The 18,485-nt window shown below is 41.3% G+C and overlaps 3 protein-coding genes across 3 annotated transcripts; 2 read left to right on the plus strand and 1 right to left on the minus strand.

Moving 5' to 3' along the window:
- Nucleotides 1-3,315: 3,315 nt before the first annotated feature.
- On the plus strand, nucleotides 3,316-7,209 carry agxtb (alanine--glyoxylate and serine--pyruvate aminotransferase b; the record flags this gene model as incomplete). The annotated part of the gene is made up of 11 exons (XM_079285132.1): nucleotides 3,316-3,588; nucleotides 3,999-4,191; nucleotides 4,295-4,359; nucleotides 4,463-4,563; nucleotides 4,669-4,739; nucleotides 4,832-4,916; nucleotides 5,024-5,122; nucleotides 5,295-5,364; nucleotides 5,717-5,812; nucleotides 6,556-6,684; nucleotides 7,102-7,209. The coding sequence occupies 11 exons, from the start codon at nucleotides 3,316-3,318 to the stop codon at nucleotides 7,207-7,209; spliced, it is 1,290 nt and encodes a 429-aa protein (XP_079141258.1).
- Nucleotides 7,210-7,600: 391 nt separating this feature from the next.
- Nucleotides 7,601-11,449, plus strand: thap4 (THAP domain containing 4). The gene is made up of 5 exons (XM_079285143.1): nucleotides 7,601-7,728; nucleotides 9,378-9,537; nucleotides 9,713-9,822; nucleotides 10,341-10,444; nucleotides 10,645-11,449. Exons 1-5 carry the CDS (start codon nucleotides 7,704-7,706, stop codon nucleotides 10,768-10,770), a joined length of 525 nt encoding a protein of 174 aa, XP_079141269.1. The 5' UTR covers nucleotides 7,601-7,703; the 3' UTR covers nucleotides 10,771-11,449.
- A 1,162-nt stretch (nucleotides 11,450-12,611) lies between these two features.
- bokb (BCL2 family apoptosis regulator BOK b) lies at nucleotides 12,612-17,418 on the minus strand (the record flags this gene model as incomplete). Its single annotated transcript, XM_079285142.1, has 4 exons — nucleotides 12,612-12,745; nucleotides 13,207-13,370; nucleotides 15,899-16,027; nucleotides 17,196-17,418. The coding sequence occupies 4 exons, from the start codon at nucleotides 17,416-17,418 to the stop codon at nucleotides 12,620-12,622; spliced, it is 642 nt and encodes a 213-aa protein (XP_079141268.1). The 3' UTR covers nucleotides 12,612-12,619.
- Nucleotides 17,419-18,485: the final 1,067 nt, after the last annotated feature.

Raw genomic sequence — 18,485 nt, forward strand, 5'->3', positions numbered from 1 at the left:
CCAGCGAAGGACCATAATAAACCTCAGAGAGACAAATATACTGAACTGCATTTATTCCAGCGCTGATTGGACTGCACTAAATGAGGACATGGAGACAACAGGGTACAACATATGGCCACAGTGAATGTTTAGCCTCAGCGCCCCTTAAAGGGTTTATCTGACCTCCTACTATTCTAAATTCAGAGAATATCTTTTAATTCCAAAAGCAGCACCAGCTGCTAGCAGCTAATGTTAACAATACTAACAGCGCAAACATTCTAAACAAAGGCAACAGTGCTGACAGAGATAACCGTGTTTACCTGCAGGGGGAACCGGAGGGTGGGTGCTAGCTCCAGTGATTACACCATCGGTCAGGGCGGCCAGCTGTGAACATGTTATGAGAGCGGTGCTTAAAGATACTCTAGTACCAGTTCTAACAGTGTCGAGTAGCAGCTAAGAGCTAGCCAGTGGGGCATGCTCACATGCACTACAAAACACGTGCAACTGGCCGGCTATATCAACAAAGCACAAAGACACTGAGGTCAAAACATACACAGAAAAGGAGGCACTTCATTCTCTGCTGAGGACAACATTACATGCAGGACTACATCTTAACACAACAAAAAGCCTATTTTTTCCTGCTGAATATTAAATAGAAAACATTTAATGATACATGAACATATAAGATGAAGATGTACTTTCTCAGTTCAACCCAAAAGTGTGGCTGTTTATTTGAGATCTGACTATTGTTAGCTCGTATCAGAAACTTTAATTTAGCATTGATTTTGGCGATCCTGCGGACAGAAATAGTCGTGTTTCCATGCAACAGATTCCCTTTAAAAAAACTCTCATTTTACTGCCGTCTGCTAAAACCTGCATGGTGTCCTTGTGTCACCAATGATAAGCATTAAGAATAACTATAGCCAATCTTCTCGCTGATGGTGTCTTTTACTTATGAAAGGTATGCATCAGTGTTAAATTGAGACTGTTTCATAACCAGTTAAAAATTCCTCACAGTTACTTCAAGTATCATCATAATCCAGAATGATAATCAGACTGTCCTTTTCTAAAGCATCTATCGTGACAACCAGTCAAACGTTTACGAATTGGTTTAACGATTACAAAGTGAAGACTTTCATACATATTTGTTTAATATTTAAAAAAACATTAGATCTGTGAAAAACTGGATATTATATGATTGTTTAAATTCATCCACTGTATGTCTTATTTAGATTTGAAAAATCCGGATTTGAATTTAAAATAAAAGCGTGATTCTGTCATTTAAATTAGGACGAGATTGGTTCAATTGGCCATGGTCTTGTACATAACATCCCATTTTGAAGTTTGAAGTGAATGTTTATGGCATGACAGAGCGCTGTATGAAGCCCTCTGTGGATGAATGTGAACATGCCTCTCTGTTTCTGTCTGCCCCTCCCCAGCTCCTCCTCCTGCTCTGTTTGGGTAGATTCTGAGGGTTCAGTCCAGTGCAAAGGCCAGTATGAGAAGAACAGCGAGTCACATTTATTTACCACTGGTATAATTATTTACAGAGCCACACTCAGAGAGGGGTACCGTCTGGTGATCCTGCTAGCTGTGACACCACAGTTGGAAACAGGCCACAATATGAGAGATATTCTACGAGGCAAAGAGTAAAAATTATCTCTTTTGTTTCCCGGTCAGATTGTAGGGATGTTCATAAAATAAAGCTAAATAACCCTTGATCAGAATATATCTTTGTTAATGTAAATGTTTGACCTGGATGGTTTGGGTTTTAAGTGTCATTTTGACCTCTTTCAATCGGTAACATCTCTAAAAACATGATTTCAATGATTTATACTTTAATAACTTTACATTCACAGAACAATTGGCTGATGTTAATGTTTACGTGATGTTAAGTGTGGTGTGAGTTTTTGAATAAAACTTAAGAAAATATCAATGTTTTGTTTATTTGGTGACCCAAAATAATTTGCACGTCCAGCAGAAGTCACCATTGATTTTTTTTTTTTAACAATGTAAAGTCCCCTTGAGTACCTTTTAAAGTGCTATACAAATAAAATGTATTGATATTATTGAGGTTATAAAATGACTTCTGCTCCCTCTTCCCTGCTATGTTTTGAGAATTACGAGCCACAGCAGCATTAATAATATGGCCTCTCCACTGGGGTTGGACAGCTCTAAACACACACTAAAATAAATCTGGAGTCATATAATCTTAGCAGAGCAGATCAAAATAAAGATGTCACCCAAAACGGAATGAGGACACATTACAATTTGATCACTTAGAAGTGGTCAGAGATTGACAACATGATCTTTTTTCAAGGTGTTTTTCGGCAATGTGCATATTTCACACAAATGCTACCAAAACCATGTGGAAAATAATGTCTCTTTCACACGTCGCACAAATACAATCCAATTTGAGATCCACACCGACATCGTGTGAGCTAGCTGTCACCAGTCTCAGCTGGAGCTAGACACAATCTGTATGTCTAAACAATTAATAATTGAATTAATCATCGTGTGTAAAAACCTTTGAGCCCACAGTGTGAATTATTCTCTTCAGGCATTTCATTTGAAAAACATCTGAAACAAGAAAACACAACAAACAGAACAGAGTTGGATATGACTAAATATGTGCCTGCCCCCCCCCCCCCAAAGAGAGCAGATTGGCTCTCTGAGGAGACTCCTCTTTACAAACGCACAGCTGCTGTTACTGAAGGGGCAGACTAAATCAACAAGCTACCTGCAAACTGACCTAAACCGGTTCTAAGCTGCAAAGTGTCCTCACTTTTACGCAAGAGTCAAGTGTTAAGAATCCGAACAATGAATGAGTCACAAAAACAGTGGTGGATCAAAACAGTAACAACACTGATGACTCTTTGTGTTGGCGAGACTTTTCTTAAATTCAAACGAAAAGATTTTATAAACCTTACACACACATGTGACATTTGAAGTGTGGAAACTTTTTGGGCTGGATAATAAAATAATTAACCATGATTTGTTTCCACAGTCTCCTAAATGGGAAACAAGGCAAAGCTGCTCAAGCTGAAGTGTATAGTTTTGAAAGTTAAATGTTCGTGCTATTTGCATAAGTTAACCACAAAGGTAGAATATAACTAACACTTTTTAAAATGTCTTATACGATTTGCCATTTGTGTCCCTTATTACCAACCCTGAAGTCAAAGGTTGGCTAACAGGAACACCGCCCCGTGGCCAACAGGTCAAAGACTTGTTTGCTTTTAAGACATTCACCAAAAACTGACAGTCAGGTTCAGTCTCTCCGGCTGGCGGTGTTGATCCCACTCGGTGCAAGCTTCTTCAGGAACGACGACAGGAGTGATGCAGCGGGCTTTGTTCAGCCGGAGCGTGCTGCTCGCCCAGCAGGCAGCAGTGGCCCTCGACAGTCCACTGTCCGCGAGGAGCGCGCCTCTTCTGCAGCGGCTGGACCGCTCCATGTCCTCAGTCACCATCCCGCCGCCAGCATGCATGCTCCGGCCGCTGGAAGTGCCACAGCGTTACCTGTTCGGATCGGGACCATCAAACATATCTCCACGTATCTTAGCTGCACATGGCAGGCCGATAATTGGTCACATGCATCCAGAAATGTTTGAGGTAAACGCTTTGTTTGACCCTCAGACCCAGAAATCTCCTCAACAAATCTACTTGGCTAGGTTTAGGAGAAGACGTGGTTTGGGTTAAAATACTTGGAAAACATAATTATCAGGTTACTTTTATTGCCACATTTAACATTTGGATTTTGGTAAAATTTGTTGAATATTTTTTTGACCACTTAAATGTCGTTTTTATCAGACTAAATTCAATTTGAAAGTTTTGGTACACCAATTATTCATATTAACTTTTTTTTCCAGATTTCATGAAAAATAGACGAAATCAATATTTGCAAAGGAATCAAGGACCAACAGTTTGTGCGTAATTGCGCATGCTGTACACACTTACTGAAATCACTGAAAGTCATTGGTGACAATACCGTCACAGATTAATCTAAACATTGTGTTTCTCAGATCATGAATGACATCAAGCGAGGGATCCAGTACATCTTTCAGACAGAGAACAACATGACCATAGCTATGAGTGGCTGCGGGCACGCGGCCATGGAGTGTGCGGTGTTCAATACGGTGGAGCACGGCGAGAGCGTGCTTGTTGCCATTAACGGAATCTGGGGAGAGCGCGTAGCAGAAATTGCCGAAAGAATGGGTACGTCATTACGCACGGTTTTACGCAGGCATCCATTGGGTCTCCAAAGACATTGATTTATATTGATTGTGTATTCTCTGACTGTCTGTCTGTCCGTCTGTAGGTGCCAATGTACATAGAATTGTAAAACAACCTGGAGGATATTTCAGCAATAAGGAAATTGAACAGGTAGGTTCCTAGTATAACAGCCCATAACTTACAAAAGCTATAAAACATTCCATCAGCCCACATTTGTGTTTAAAAACCTTTTTTTTTTAACCTATTTTTCTAGGCCGTAGAAAAACACAAGCCTGTCCTGTTTTTCCTCACACATGGAGAGTCCTCCGCCGGCCTCTGTCACCCAGTAGACGGCATCGGAGACATCTGCAGAAAGTGAGCCTCCCGATGTACCCGCCTCAAACACTGCGTACAAAACGGTTTTGTCTAACTACCAAATATCATGTCATATTTGTCACTGTTGTCATATATCTCCGACAGACATAACTGCCTCTTCCTGGTTGACACGGTTGCATCTCTTGGTGCAGCCCCAATTTTTATGGACAAGCAAAGTAAGGCAATGATTAGCGATGGATTCAAATTCTGTTACAAGCTACCATGTGCTTGTGTGTGTGACATCACCTGTCTTTCATTGTGCTCCCAGATATCGACATCCTGTACACTGGCTCTCAGAAGGCTCTGAATGGGCCTCCTGGCACAGCACCCATCTCCTTCAACGAGAGAGCATGGTGAGGAGGGAACTTCTGCATGTTTCCATGAGTCCTAAAGTGTCACAACCGCATACAAAAATGACACCAAGCCAGCATCTCTTTGACTCTCTGTTACTCCCTCACAGCCACAAGATGTTTAACAGGAAAACAAAGCCACTGTCCTACCTCTTTGATATGACACATTTGTCCAACTACTGGGGTTGTGATGGCCAACCTGCCAGACTGTAAGTCCAATACAGCCAACTGATTACATCCTCATTCTCTTCACCACATAAACCGTAACTTAACTAGACTGGCAGACCAAAAAAATATTACATTTTTTGATTATTTATTCCTATTATTGGAAATGTTATAATTATACATTTGATATTTGTGGGGTGTCATTGTGGGTTTTAGGTACCACCACACTGGTCCAGTGTCTGGATTCTGTGCCCTGAGAGAGAGTCTGGCAATTGTTACTGAGAAGGTAAAAGATAATTTCACCACTTTTTGTAGTTACGTGACTGAAATACAATCTCAACTTGTAGAGGAACTATTATATACAAATTGTGGGCTGTACCGGGGACCCATCAGACTTTTGATTTTTTTTTACTATGCTGATCACTTTTATTGGCAGAAATATATCGACTTCTTTGTCCAACGTATTACATCTCAAGATAGGGAGAAGCAGTTTTCTCATCTTGCCAGAAAATGGACATAGCTCTTTGAATTTGCCTCTCATAGTGCAGCAGTTTTGACTTGGCAGTGTTGGTATAGTCCCCTGTTGACTTCTCTTGTCTGATTCTCACATAACTTCGTCGATCTTTGTCTCCCTCTAGGGGCTGGAGGAGTCTTGGAAGAAACACAAGGAGGTGGCAGCCTACCTGTACAGAGGACTGGAGGACTTGGGCCTCAAGCTCTTCATTCCTGATAAGGTATAGACCAGGGGTCTCAAACTCCAGGCCCGCGGGCCGTATTCGGCCCGCCACGTCATTTTATGTGGCCCGCGAATCCGCCAGCAAAAAAAAAAAGTTTATATATATATATATATATATATATATATATATATATATATATATATATATTTTTTTTTTTAAGTTAGACTAATAATAATAAAAATATCCCTATTGTCGAAATTATGAGATAGAAAGTCGAAGTTATTCGATAGAAAGTCATAAATATGATAGAAAGTCATAATTATGAGATTGACAGTCAGAATTATGAGATACTTAAACACAGTCATAGAAGCAGCTCTTTGGCTTACTGTACATTTAACATGGAAATGTATTGTGAGCACATTGAAGACTTCTTTAAACTGTGAATGCAGAGAATTATCAATATGTTACGAGTAGTTACATTTACAACTGGCCCTTTGCGGGCGACCATGATGCTGATGTGGCCCGGAGTGAAAATGAGTTTGAGACCCCTGGTATAGACGTAAAACAAAAACCGCAGACTGGGCGTTTTGTACAGCAGGATAACAAAGAGCGTATCTGCAAGGACACAAAACAAAAAGAATAAACAACACTGAACAAGAATTTGCATACAAATAATCAGTATTACCGTCTTTAGCCCTGTAGCGTATCTGTTAGAAACAGAAGTGTTTGTGTTGTACTACAATCGATCAGACAGCACTGTGTTGCCCTGTTAAGACCACTCATTTTGAAATGTCCTGCAGGACTTGAGGCTTCCCTCCGTCACCACCGTCGCCATTCCTGACGGCTACAACTGGAGGGAGTTGCTGGCCTACATGATGAAACACCATCAGCTGGAAATGAACGGAGGCCTGGGCCCTTCCCTCGGCATGGTGGGTTGCTGGTACTCCACTCTGTACATCAACTTTAGCACTGTGGTCATGGTCATCAGCTATTTACGCTAGATATTCTACATGTGGCCATCAGTCTCCGCATCTTCGCAGCAGAAGGTTATGTTTTAAAATGAAATGATTTCCCCTAAAATAAACACTTAGCAAAGGGAAAATGTCCTGGATAGAATAATGAAGCAATGGTCATCTTCATTCCCACTATACCAATTCACATCTTGACTTAAACTAACTTGTTAATCCAGACGTCATTTCACAGATTGTCTTAAATTAACTAATTTAAACTATATCAAATAGGCAAGGGCCATGTCATCGGTAGGGCGTCTTAACAGCTTTCTGCATCTTGCCGACGAGTCGCTGCTGGCTCTGATGCACTGCACTTTCCACCTCTCTTTACATTAGGTGCTGAGGATCGGATTGATGGGATACAACTGCGAGAAGACTAATGCTGACATGGCACTGCATGCCCTGGCAGAGGCTCTCAAGAACTGCAAAAAGAGCAAGGTTTAAGAGACCAGATCCCCTGGCGACTCGCTCTGTACTCATTCATGAGGGAATAAAAAGTAAATATTCAGTGTCCTCACATGATGGATATCTGGAACAGTGCAAAAAAGGTTAAGGATTTTTTCTGTGCTTTTAACTGCAGAGATTTTATAAAACCTAAAGCCGTGTGCTTTTCTTGTATAAGTAGGATGGTTTAGAAATCAAGGAGCTGATATGTGTTCCATGCTGCTGAAAGATGTCAATAAAGTGTGCTTTGATTTATCAAACACTCCTCCTGCCTCATTGTGTGATAACAGAAGGGATTTCAGAAACAGCTCACAAAGTCTGTAAACGTGCACTGTATGAACTACATTTCCCAAGATTCCCTACTGTGATGGCCGTATATAAAATCCACGTCACATTAGCGCAACAGCGACGCAGATGAACTGTTCATTTCGTGTCATTGAATCTCTGTCTGATTTGATGCATTCATCCTCGCTCGCCTGCAGTTTGGTGCATTAATGGCGTGTCCTTTCAGTCACACAGGTAGGACGATGGTTACATTTTAAATTACAAGCACCAATGTAGGCAATGCAATGTATGCATCCAACTGAAGCTGCACGTTGAAGTCTATGGCAAGCCTGAGCTCAGTCTCACTATCCCGAATTAACATTACGGATATTACCAAAATCATAGTCGTGATTACAATTATGACGAGCCAGAACTGTAGCTTTCGTGATGAAACTAATTGCAGTGTATATGTTGTGACGTTTGAATGTTGAAGAGTGCTGAGCTTGTTTGTGATCGATACTGAAATGTGTCCGCGATAACTGCGGCTTGTTGGCACAGATCTCTGTATTTACATGAGCGCGATGAAAAACAGTCACCTTCTTATTGACATGCGGAGTCGTCTTCTTCCGGCTTCGACCAAACCGTGACTTTACTGCCACCCACTGTCAAAAGTAGAGAGAAGCACTTTGATTTAAACTCTCTCACGCCTCCATTCAGCATGTCCTCGCCTCCCTGCTGTTTGAATACAGTGTATATAGAACAGAGATGCTTTATGGGAATATACTTTAATTTATGTTTTGCCGAAGTGAAATATATGAAGCGTTCACCCACAGTTTATTTTCCTTTTAGTGAAGAATAAGTTACTTAATTGTGAGGCAATACTTTGATAATAATAATATTGACGATAACCGTAAACTTGATTTATGTTGCACATTTCATGCAACACAAAGTGATTTTCATAAAAGTAAATGATAAACTCTGATAACTGTGATATTTACAGTCACACGTTATTCAGAATACAATCAGAACAAATAAAATGAAAGAAAAGACGAGATTATTAAAAGATGAGATCAAAAAAAACATTTTTATAAAAAAAATAAAAAGATGTGTGATTTAAAAAAAATAATTCAACTCACAAATTTACCTCAGATTTGGAATCTGTACATACGACATCCTCTGTCCTTGGACCATGGCAACAGAAAAGGACCACCCCACCCCCTCCCCAAAATGAGGAGGCGTTTTCTCCCAAGATGGGCAGAAGTGAATCAAAGTGTCCTTTTGATTTATTTATTTTTTTAAACAGAGGTGGCCAGCTCATACGTTCTTATACTTGTCCTGTTTTGTCCGGCCATGTTTGTACTCGGGTCTCTTTGGCAAAAGATATCCTGATCTATGTGAGATCACCTGATCAGGTTATAGATCCAAGAGAATAAGCCTTTTTCAACTGTCACATGTCACAGTTGGAAAAAACAGAGGTGTAAATAGTCAAATGAATGTGGCTTGACTCCATTTAGCGGCTTCAGTTTCAAGGTCCGGGTATTGTGTGCTGACTCGCTGCCATGACTTACTGGGACACTTGATTAGAACAGAGCCATTGTTAATGAATAACACTTATTGGTTGATTTAGAGAAATGCTTTTTAAATTGAGAAGTTCACTATTGTCCACTTACACTATGATTAGTATATATATGTATGTATATATATATATGTATGTATCAATATTTGTTCCAAAATGTATAAAATGCTCTCTTCTTTATCAGTACATTCAAACTTCCTGTTGATGTTGAGTAATATCAGTGTATTCGAATCTAATCACATTTTTGGTATCACCCATCATCACCTCGTATTGAAGTTCTTTGCTCTGTTTTCGTGATGGTGCAGCATAAACAGTTTGTGTTTTTCAGCATCAGCGGATCTGAACCCAGCCCTCCTCCCTCTAGACTGGCTGCTGGGTACCTGGGAGTCGGATGAACCTGGAGAGGGCTGTTTTACGACCATCAAACCTTTCCACTACACGGAGACACTGACCTTCAGCCATGTGGGACAACCAGTCATCAACTTCACGTAGGTTATTTTGTGAGCGATCAGACTTCGAGGATTAACACCGGCCTGAAAAAACTGTGTTTTGATGCCGCCTCTGATTGAACCGATGGCTAAAATACCAGATCAAGCAGCCCATCGGTAGGAAAAGTGCACCATCAATCTTCAGTTGATTCCTCGCTCTTACTGTGTTTGACAGGTTCAACGCCTTCCATGCAGAGACCAAGAAGCCTCTGCACAGGGAGTGTGGCTTCATTCGAATGCAGCCGGGAGTCAACAGAGTGGCGTTCATCATCGCACAGAACTCCGGTAGTTACATACACTTATGCTGGAGGCGTCCTCGTTTCTGATGACCAGGCTCCTGCTCGTATTTTGCAATTTAAAAAAAAAATAAAATAAAATCATTCCAGATGTGGAGAGGCTGTTTAGGTTTTTGTGAGGGAAGCAGACACTTAATGTGGACACACAAAATGTATCTCTCTATGGAATTTGGCATTCATCATATTAGATGTGACTCAGGGCCATAGTGATATTCCAGGCGTGATGCAGAAACATGATTACTTGGCAATTACACACCTCTTTGTGTCAGTTTGTCTTGTTTTTTGCCGTTTTTATGTTTTGCATTCGGTAATAAATTACTCTCAACCAATTTACACTTTTTTAAAACTATTTTCGAAAAACAATTCGGACCTTATTCCTCAGAAGAAATATAGATGATCCGTATAAAATTAAATTGTGTACACACGTTTATGATGGCTAACGCGTACACAAACGCACACGCCCACTTTCCTGTTCATGTGTTGAGTCCAGTGTGTCTTTGTGTGCAGGTCTGGTGGAGATCGAGGAGGGAGAGCTGACGGCGCAGCAGCTGAACCTGCAGAGCCAGGCGCTGGCCAGAGTCTCTTTTGCCAGAGAGCCGCATGTACAAAAGGTAAAGCTGTAATCTGACAATGCGTCATGCTCCCATTGTTGGTATCCGTTACTGAATTTATTCGCTAAAATCAAATCCGTGGAACAACGCTGCCCACGCAGCGTGTCCCACAGAGCACGAACAGAACTTACTTTCATCAATGAAATGTTTTCTGCTCCTTTTTGTGTCGGTGACCTCGCCTGCTCTCTCCCATCTTTCAGATTTCTCGAGTGATTCAGCTCCGACCAGATGGGAGGCTGGAGCAGACAGTTTCCATGGCAACAGACGACCAACCACTGATGCAGCACTTGCACATCACCTACCGTCGGCAGGCTTCCTGTACTTAGGGAGTACTTTGGTCAGGAAAGATAAATGTTGTGGACTTTAGTCAGATAATCATATACAGTTTGAGTTATGGCATTAATACAATACATAGTCATAACTGGGTGTTGTTTGAGACACTACAGATGGAGATTTAATGTTGCTGTCAAAGGTAAAAGGGCCCTGTGGAGTTTTTCTCGTAAACAAAACAAAAGCTTTGTTTACATTCACCTTTAGTCTCCAAAACGGGAATGTTCACATCCACGTCTTCTTCTTCTCTGCCTTTGCTAACATATTTATTTATATGTTGGTGTTTTACCACCACCCGTATGTCAAAGGAACAGAGTGAAACTAACATTAGAGGTCTAAAACTCCACAGCAAACCTTTAATCTATTCATATTGTACTTAAGGGCCTTGCTTGAGTATGGGTGCTCGCCTTATCTTCATATGTATGGTCTGGATATTTATTCATGGGAGCTGTAAAGCTTATAAAGCACTGATGAATTAATGTTACGTACAGTGTCCTGTTATCTCTAACATTCACTGCACTATTTTAAGGTTGAAAGCTCAATTAACTGCTGGCCTACTGGGGTCAATGAACAGTGTTTTCTGTGTAAATTCTACAGAGAGTTCCTATACTGGGTGTTAAAACGTTTATCATGCGTCTCAGCAGAATGTCCAAGGTTGGTTTACGTCGTTCAGTAGAGTGCTTCAGATACATGTAGGTGTACGTCTACAGGCTGCAATAAGAGAAATTAAAGTAATTTCACCGATTTTGGTTTTTACTTTGTTTCCATCCATTTTAATCTCAATATTTAAGCTTCCTGTTCTGTCCCTATGGCTTTATGTATGAGTCATCAACATGAATGATGTTATTGATGCTCTCTAGCATTACGGTGTTCCAGCATCAAGTCTATGAGAGGTTTGGGACGACATGCGAAAGAGCTCCACTTTCAACGCCTGTGTCAGATCAGTGGGATTAAGTCTCTTCAAAGAATTACCACAATAAGTACACGTGAAGATTTTAGGTTTATTGAGGATGTAAAAAAAACAAAAACATTCAGGCACACATTAATAAATTAACACTGAAAGTGACAACGATCAAACATCCCACACAATCATCCCGAAGAGCCGTTGTCTTCATACTGCAGTGGCTTCAATTGTTCGTCATAATCAAAATAAAAAAGATTTTTAAAAAGTCATGGATAAAAATATTTACAGATTTTTAAAAAAAGGAAATCGAGTTCACCAAACTACTCCGGATGCAGTTAGAACCATTCTTCTTTGGCCAAAAATGAGACCCAACATTTCTGGGTCAACGGAGTCTAAAATTGCAGCGGAAAGTTGAATCATATTCTGGAAGAGACGCTGCTTGTGCTGTCATGGTGAAGTACAATCGGGTAAATCACCATGTGATAGCAGTCCTTTCCAGATTTAGAAAACTCAAAGAGACCCAGCCAGCTGAGAATCAATTTATCACAAACGTGACTTTCACTTTCATTCTTCCTTCAGGTATATTTACTGAGACGAACATCAAACTGTTTCTCTCAGGAGTGCAACCTGAAAACCATCACACACACACATTACAGCTACAAAGCCAGGTTTTCTGCACCGGTGGAGGGACACAAACATTTTTCGTTGCCATTCATGCTCAGAAATATCACAATATCACAATATCACTCTTTCGATGGAGGTAATCCTGTATCCGAAACTAAAATGACACAAACACGATGCTCATGAGACATTTGTTGATGGCCATTCAGCGCTGGCAGGCACAGCGGCCATCTCGACTCCATCCATTATTATTATTAATAAGTCTGAGATATAATCTCACATCAATGATGAGGACTCCAGTGCACTCTGTCTGCGCTCATTCATGGCTCCTTCATGATGTAGACGTAGACTGTAGTGAGGAAGTAATTCAGGGATTCTATGACAGACGACAGCCAGTGGTGCTGAGGGGTCACTTCCTTCTTCAACACACATTTCGAGATCTCCGCCTGATAAAAGGACATTTATATTTTAAATTAGACAATGAAACATAAAAAATGACATTTTTGCAATTTCTTGCCAAATACAAAGGAACAAAAACTGCACTTTTCAGTAAACAAATTCAGGGAAAGGGTGTCAAGAGGTAAAATTTTTTTAGCGCTTTAGCAGGTAAAATATTTACCACGTAAACCTTCTTAGTTAGCGTGTTAGCATGCTCCAGCTGAGGCTGATGGGAATGGCATTAGTTTTGAAAGTAAAGTATTTGGCAAATTAAAATCTTCAGCTGATGATATAACAAACGTTATTTCAATTCACTCTGAGGGGGACATGAATGTCTGTACCAAACAAAGCTAAAAATGCATTTTTGTAACCAGGAGAGGGCCACAGCGTTTTTATTCCCTCTCGTTGTCAAATGAGAAATATTATTTAGTATGTGGGGAAAGTTCCCTCAAATAAAAACGTCACATACCCATCCTCCCCGTCTCTTCAGCCAGGGAACCAGAAACCTGCGGACAAACTGTCCCAGACCATCCACTAAGATGTGCACGGTGCTTGGATGACCCTGTCTGACACAATCCACTGCCAGGGCTCCGGCTACTGCATACATGGAAACCACTTTACCCCACGTTATACCTACAGCGAGAAAAACAGACATCACCCAGTTACGCTTCATGTCTTCTTTACCTTCGTCTACGGATAGATGTTCATCATTAAATGTTTTGGGAAAAACATGTCTGGAGGGGATCTTTACACTTCAGCAATTCAAGCTGATATTGATTCTGTCTTGCTTGTCATTTGACAAGCTGGAAACAAAAATATCACACTTTGTCCAGAAGACCCGAGCTTCAGTCGCAGAATTTTCCTGACCGGAATCAATAAACATAAAACACTCCTTCTGCTGTTCTCATGGGTGCCACTCACTCATCTCCTCTCGATGCTTTCTCTGTTACATATTCTGTGATCTGCCTCCCAGCATGTGGGGCATGTCGGTGGACCTTGTACTGAAATAAACTGTAAATGTCAGGTTTAAGTCAACAAACCAGTGCGTTTGTGTTACGGCAGCTGATAAGACATCTTAGAGACCAGTTCTAAATGAAAGAGTGTGAGATTGCTTTTCCCTGGGGGTGGGTGAACATGCCGTTTCTACAGCGGGGAGGTCAACAAGTACAGGAAATGAAGGGAGTCATGAAGCTTCTTTCAAGTGAAACAATCCAGTCTGACAATTGATGGCATCCCGCCATTTCTAGGTTCACTTCCCAGGGCAGCAGGGACTGTTATAACATCCGTCAGTGATGCAGCTGGGTCTAATGGCATTAGCCTCCTTAGGCCAGCTCACATTGTCATGGCTGACCGAAAAGTGTCTGGCTGTGGCTATAAGGGGATAGAGCGAGCTCCGGGCAAGCTTAAACGAGATAAATGTCCACGGAAGCTGTCTGATCACGTCACATCACTCTCCCTACTGAGAAGCAGGCCAAGAATAGAGACAAGATCGTCACGGATAAAGCTGGAGAAGAAGAAGGCGTAAAGAGGAGGAACAGAAGTGGGAGGCAGGCGAAGATAGATGGAGGAGACGCAAGTCATGTCGATTTCTACTGAGAGAGACCGCAGCACAGATGGCCGCTTCTAAAGACAAATGGTTTGCTTACGATACATAGATTCACTGGACTTATCGTTCCTTTGTGGTCATGTTAAGCACTTGGAGGCATAGTGACGAATGAGAAAAACCTAAATAAAACAAATTCCAGACGGCAGGGAAAAACAAACTTTGATACATTCCTCTATTTATATCCAGGTTTCAACCCGTCGCAGAAGGCTGGGGCAGCCTGGGTTCACCAGTTTGTTATTCTTCAGGAGGAATCCCACGCCGTTTCCAGAAATACATCCATGTGACAGCTAAACAAGCACAAGTTTATGCAGAACACAGTCATGAAAATGACATTAAGCAAATCCATTTTTGAGCTCTTTTTGGTCCTGCTTTGAATTGTGTACAAAGCAGATCTGTTGTCAAGGCAACTTTAATAAGTCCAACAGCCAGCACAAACTATTCAACCCCGACAGTAATTAGACTGAGAAAACTCTCAAGACCAAAACTGAACAAAGATTTGACCAGAAACTATTTCAGACTTATTTTTTTGTGTTATCTCGCCACAAGTCACTCAGGACAACGTAACATGAACAGGAAATCACAGATCTCTTCCGAGGTAGTGGGCATAGTGTAAATTAAAGTTTGGTACAGTAACTGTAACTCAAGTTACAAAGACATTCACGTTACTACCAAATCACGTGTCCGATATCAGACCAACTACCGTTATAAATTATAGCAAGTTTGGTTGCACTTTCCATCACTTTTCACAGACCGCGGCGATAAATCTTTAAGATGCTCGTGTCACACCTTTATGATCCATCAAAATAAAACTCTCCCCCACAAGACAAACCACACTGGTGTTTAGCAGCTATAACGAGATATAACGTTTAGTTAGGGTGTTAACATGCTAACATTTGTTCATTTGCACTGGACGTATAAGACTAGACTCATAAGTATTGCAGGTATAAACCAAAGTATCGGATAAGGTGATCTGATAAAAGATACACAGAAGAGATTTAAATTGATCCTGTGCAGGACACGAATTTCATGGCAATCCATCAAAAAGTTGTTGAGACATTTCACCCAAACCCACAAATGGTGGTGCTGGAGATGTCCGGGGATCAGAGTCCGTAGCATTCATTCCCCGAGTGAGAAACATGAATGTCTGAACCAAATGTCACCGCAGTCCATCAGGTAGCCGACGTATTTCAGTCTGGACAAAAGTGGCGTATACCGACTGAACGACATCGACGTCCCTAGAGCGACGCGCTAGCGTGGTCACAACGTTTTAGAACTCAAGACCAAGAATTCAAGACCAAGAGCCGGCAGAAGCGGATATTGCGCGGGCCATAAAAGGCCTACATTCAAAACAAAAAAGTAAGACTAAAAATCTTCACACCCACTCACTCTCATTATAAGTGCAGACTCACACCAGTTTAATGCCAGTGAAGGCCTTCATCAGTAGCGGGAGGCGCTGTGGAAGTGTGAATCACTTCCTGTACTGGCCGAAGACAACAGCTTTAGTTATAGCATACAGGGCGCTGCGTCATCATCATCAGCAGTAGCAGCAGCATACCTGTTGAGAAGATCTCTGTTGCCACGCCGATGAAGGCATCCGAAACCATGTTCTCCATGGCAACAGAGATGTTGAGCTGCCGCGCCACGTTCCTGTACAAACGGGGCTGTATACACTCCAGCTCGTCGCCTGGGTAACAGAGGGAGAGCACGGTTAGAAAGAGAGAGAAGAATGAAGTCTGTTTGGGGGAAGAGTTTAATCTGATTATTTAAAATGCTCCAGGTTACACAAACTGTTACACTGTAGGAGACAACCATTCAACCGGCTCAGACTGTTTACTCTGATCTGCTGGTGGAGGGTCACTCAGATGTTAAAAGTAAAGAATGTTTATTTCCTAAAGAGATGCTGGGCACTTTAGCTGCTGTGGTGAGTCAAGTCCTCCAGATAAAACCACTTGGTTCAAGCTGTTGTCTTACACGTGCACACACACATGTGCACACACACGCGACCCTTAACTCATCTGATCGAAGCTCATCAAAGCATTGTGTAAATCAGTCAACTCTAGATTTTTTTTTTATGTCTCATACGATCAATTATCTCTTCCAGCTCTGTTGAGTCATCTCAGCTTTCAGCCTATCATCATCATCATCATCATCATCAATTGATCGGTCCGTGTTCCCAGAGCACAGAACTGCAAAGTCTTTCATTTTGGAGCATTCTTAATTTGCACTCAGAAAAACACACAATGATTTACTTTTGAGAGGTTTTTGGTCCTGGTGAGCACATGGAATTAGCAACCTTTTGTAAAGTCTGAAATCAAACACTTTGATTGATTTTAACTGATCATTAGTCCTGATCCTCTCATTTTATTGGATGTTATTACATTTACTGAGGAGGTATCTTTTCAGTCCCGCCTGATTCAGCTGATTTATTTATTTATTTTAAGACCCAAATGAAAAAGTCACACACACACACACACTCTATCTTAATCTTTAGTCAGGGGTTAACACACTGACCATTAAACAACCATGTCCTCTGACTGCGACTTTTACTGCATCATCTGTCTATAGAAGGTATAAATAATAAAAACGGGTAGAAAAAAATGCCCCCAAAATACTTGGAAATAAAGTCTGAGGACTGTGCAGCGTTAAAATAATTGTGTTGAAACTAATGCTGCCTCTTCATCTTATTTGAGCGATCCTCTCCTGAGTGTGTGAGGTTCAAAGTACACAAGGAAACCACGACCATGGCCTACATGTCTCTATAAGATGTAACTTTGCCCCTTGAAGCCCGTTCCTTAACTCATTTTACAGTTCACTGTTTTGTAAGACTTTACAGCTCTTCGGGTTTCTCTTACCAAGACAGAGAAGCACCAAAGACACGTCAGCCAGCGCTGCATTTGAGGGAGAGAGGTGGAGTTCAGTTTTGGACCATCCCAGCCCGTTGTGGTTGAGTCTGGACAGTATGTAGTCTCTGCACAAGGCTTTAGACTGGGACACCAGCTCCTTCTCAGTCAACGATCGGTCAAACACGTCCAGGACCTCCGCTGCAAACACAGAGGACCGCCGCAGGACCTTCATGTCCTCCTGCAGGGGGGGGGGGGGGGGGGGGGGGGGGGGGTCAGAGAGCGTCTGACCTCCTGGGATCAGCTGTGTCTCGGCGTGTCCTCTCTTAATCCCAGAGGAACAAAGTTTAACGCTGAAGACAATACGGCAGCTGTGGAGGACAGAAAACCCGTATTCAGAGGCAGCTAGCCAGACGTGGTTAGAATTACATCCCTTAGTCTTAAAATGTTTCTGTCAGACAGAGTAAGAGACACAAACTCTTTCAATCAACAAACTGGTGCAAACAACAGGTTAGCATCTTGAGTGATTCAATACTTTTTTTAACATTCAAAAGGACTTTGGAGATATATATATATATATATATATATATATATATATATATATATATATATATATATATATATATATATATATATATATATATATATACACACGCTTATAATCTGACGTTAAATCACAGCACAAACTTACATAAGAATATGATGGAGGCGTTATTTTTGTGAGTCACATGGTGGGATAGTCAAGATATTACATTTCTTGGATTATGCAACACCAAGCGGATACCACAAGACAGCAAGAGAAATGTCATGTCCTCATTTGAGATTTTTTTTTAAATGCATAAAGCATACTGTTTCAGTGCAACGTTTAGTAACCTGGTAAAGAGTCGACTATTTAAGATGCGTTTTAGAATATAGGCTGGATTTATTTATAAATTAGGCTGTTGCACCCAAAAAACAAGCCACGCTTACCTTCAACGTTGTATCCACATTGAGATGTGTCCGCTACTGATATGACATTTTTTTTATTTTTCCAATCGATTAATCAGGAAACCTTTCAAACAGTCTTTCAGCTAAAAAGAGCCCGAAAGCCACAAGAAGCTCAGCCCGTTGCCTCTTAACAAAATGTGTCAGATCATTCGGAAGCCACTTACGCAAAGTTCTGCCTCAGGGCTCATTCATAAGAGAGCTCATGCTCTGCTTGGTCCACTTGTTTCCGCGGAAAGCACCGACTGAGCCGAGGGACGCTGTAAAAGGACGCCTACCTGTTTGTTCCACCTTCCCATTGGCGCTCAATGGTTTTCA

The sequence above is a fragment of the Melanostigma gelatinosum genome, assembly GCF_949748355.1.
Source record: "Melanostigma gelatinosum genome assembly, chromosome: 15".
In the NCBI taxonomy this organism is placed as follows: domain Eukaryota; kingdom Metazoa; phylum Chordata; class Actinopteri; order Perciformes; family Zoarcidae; genus Melanostigma; species Melanostigma gelatinosum.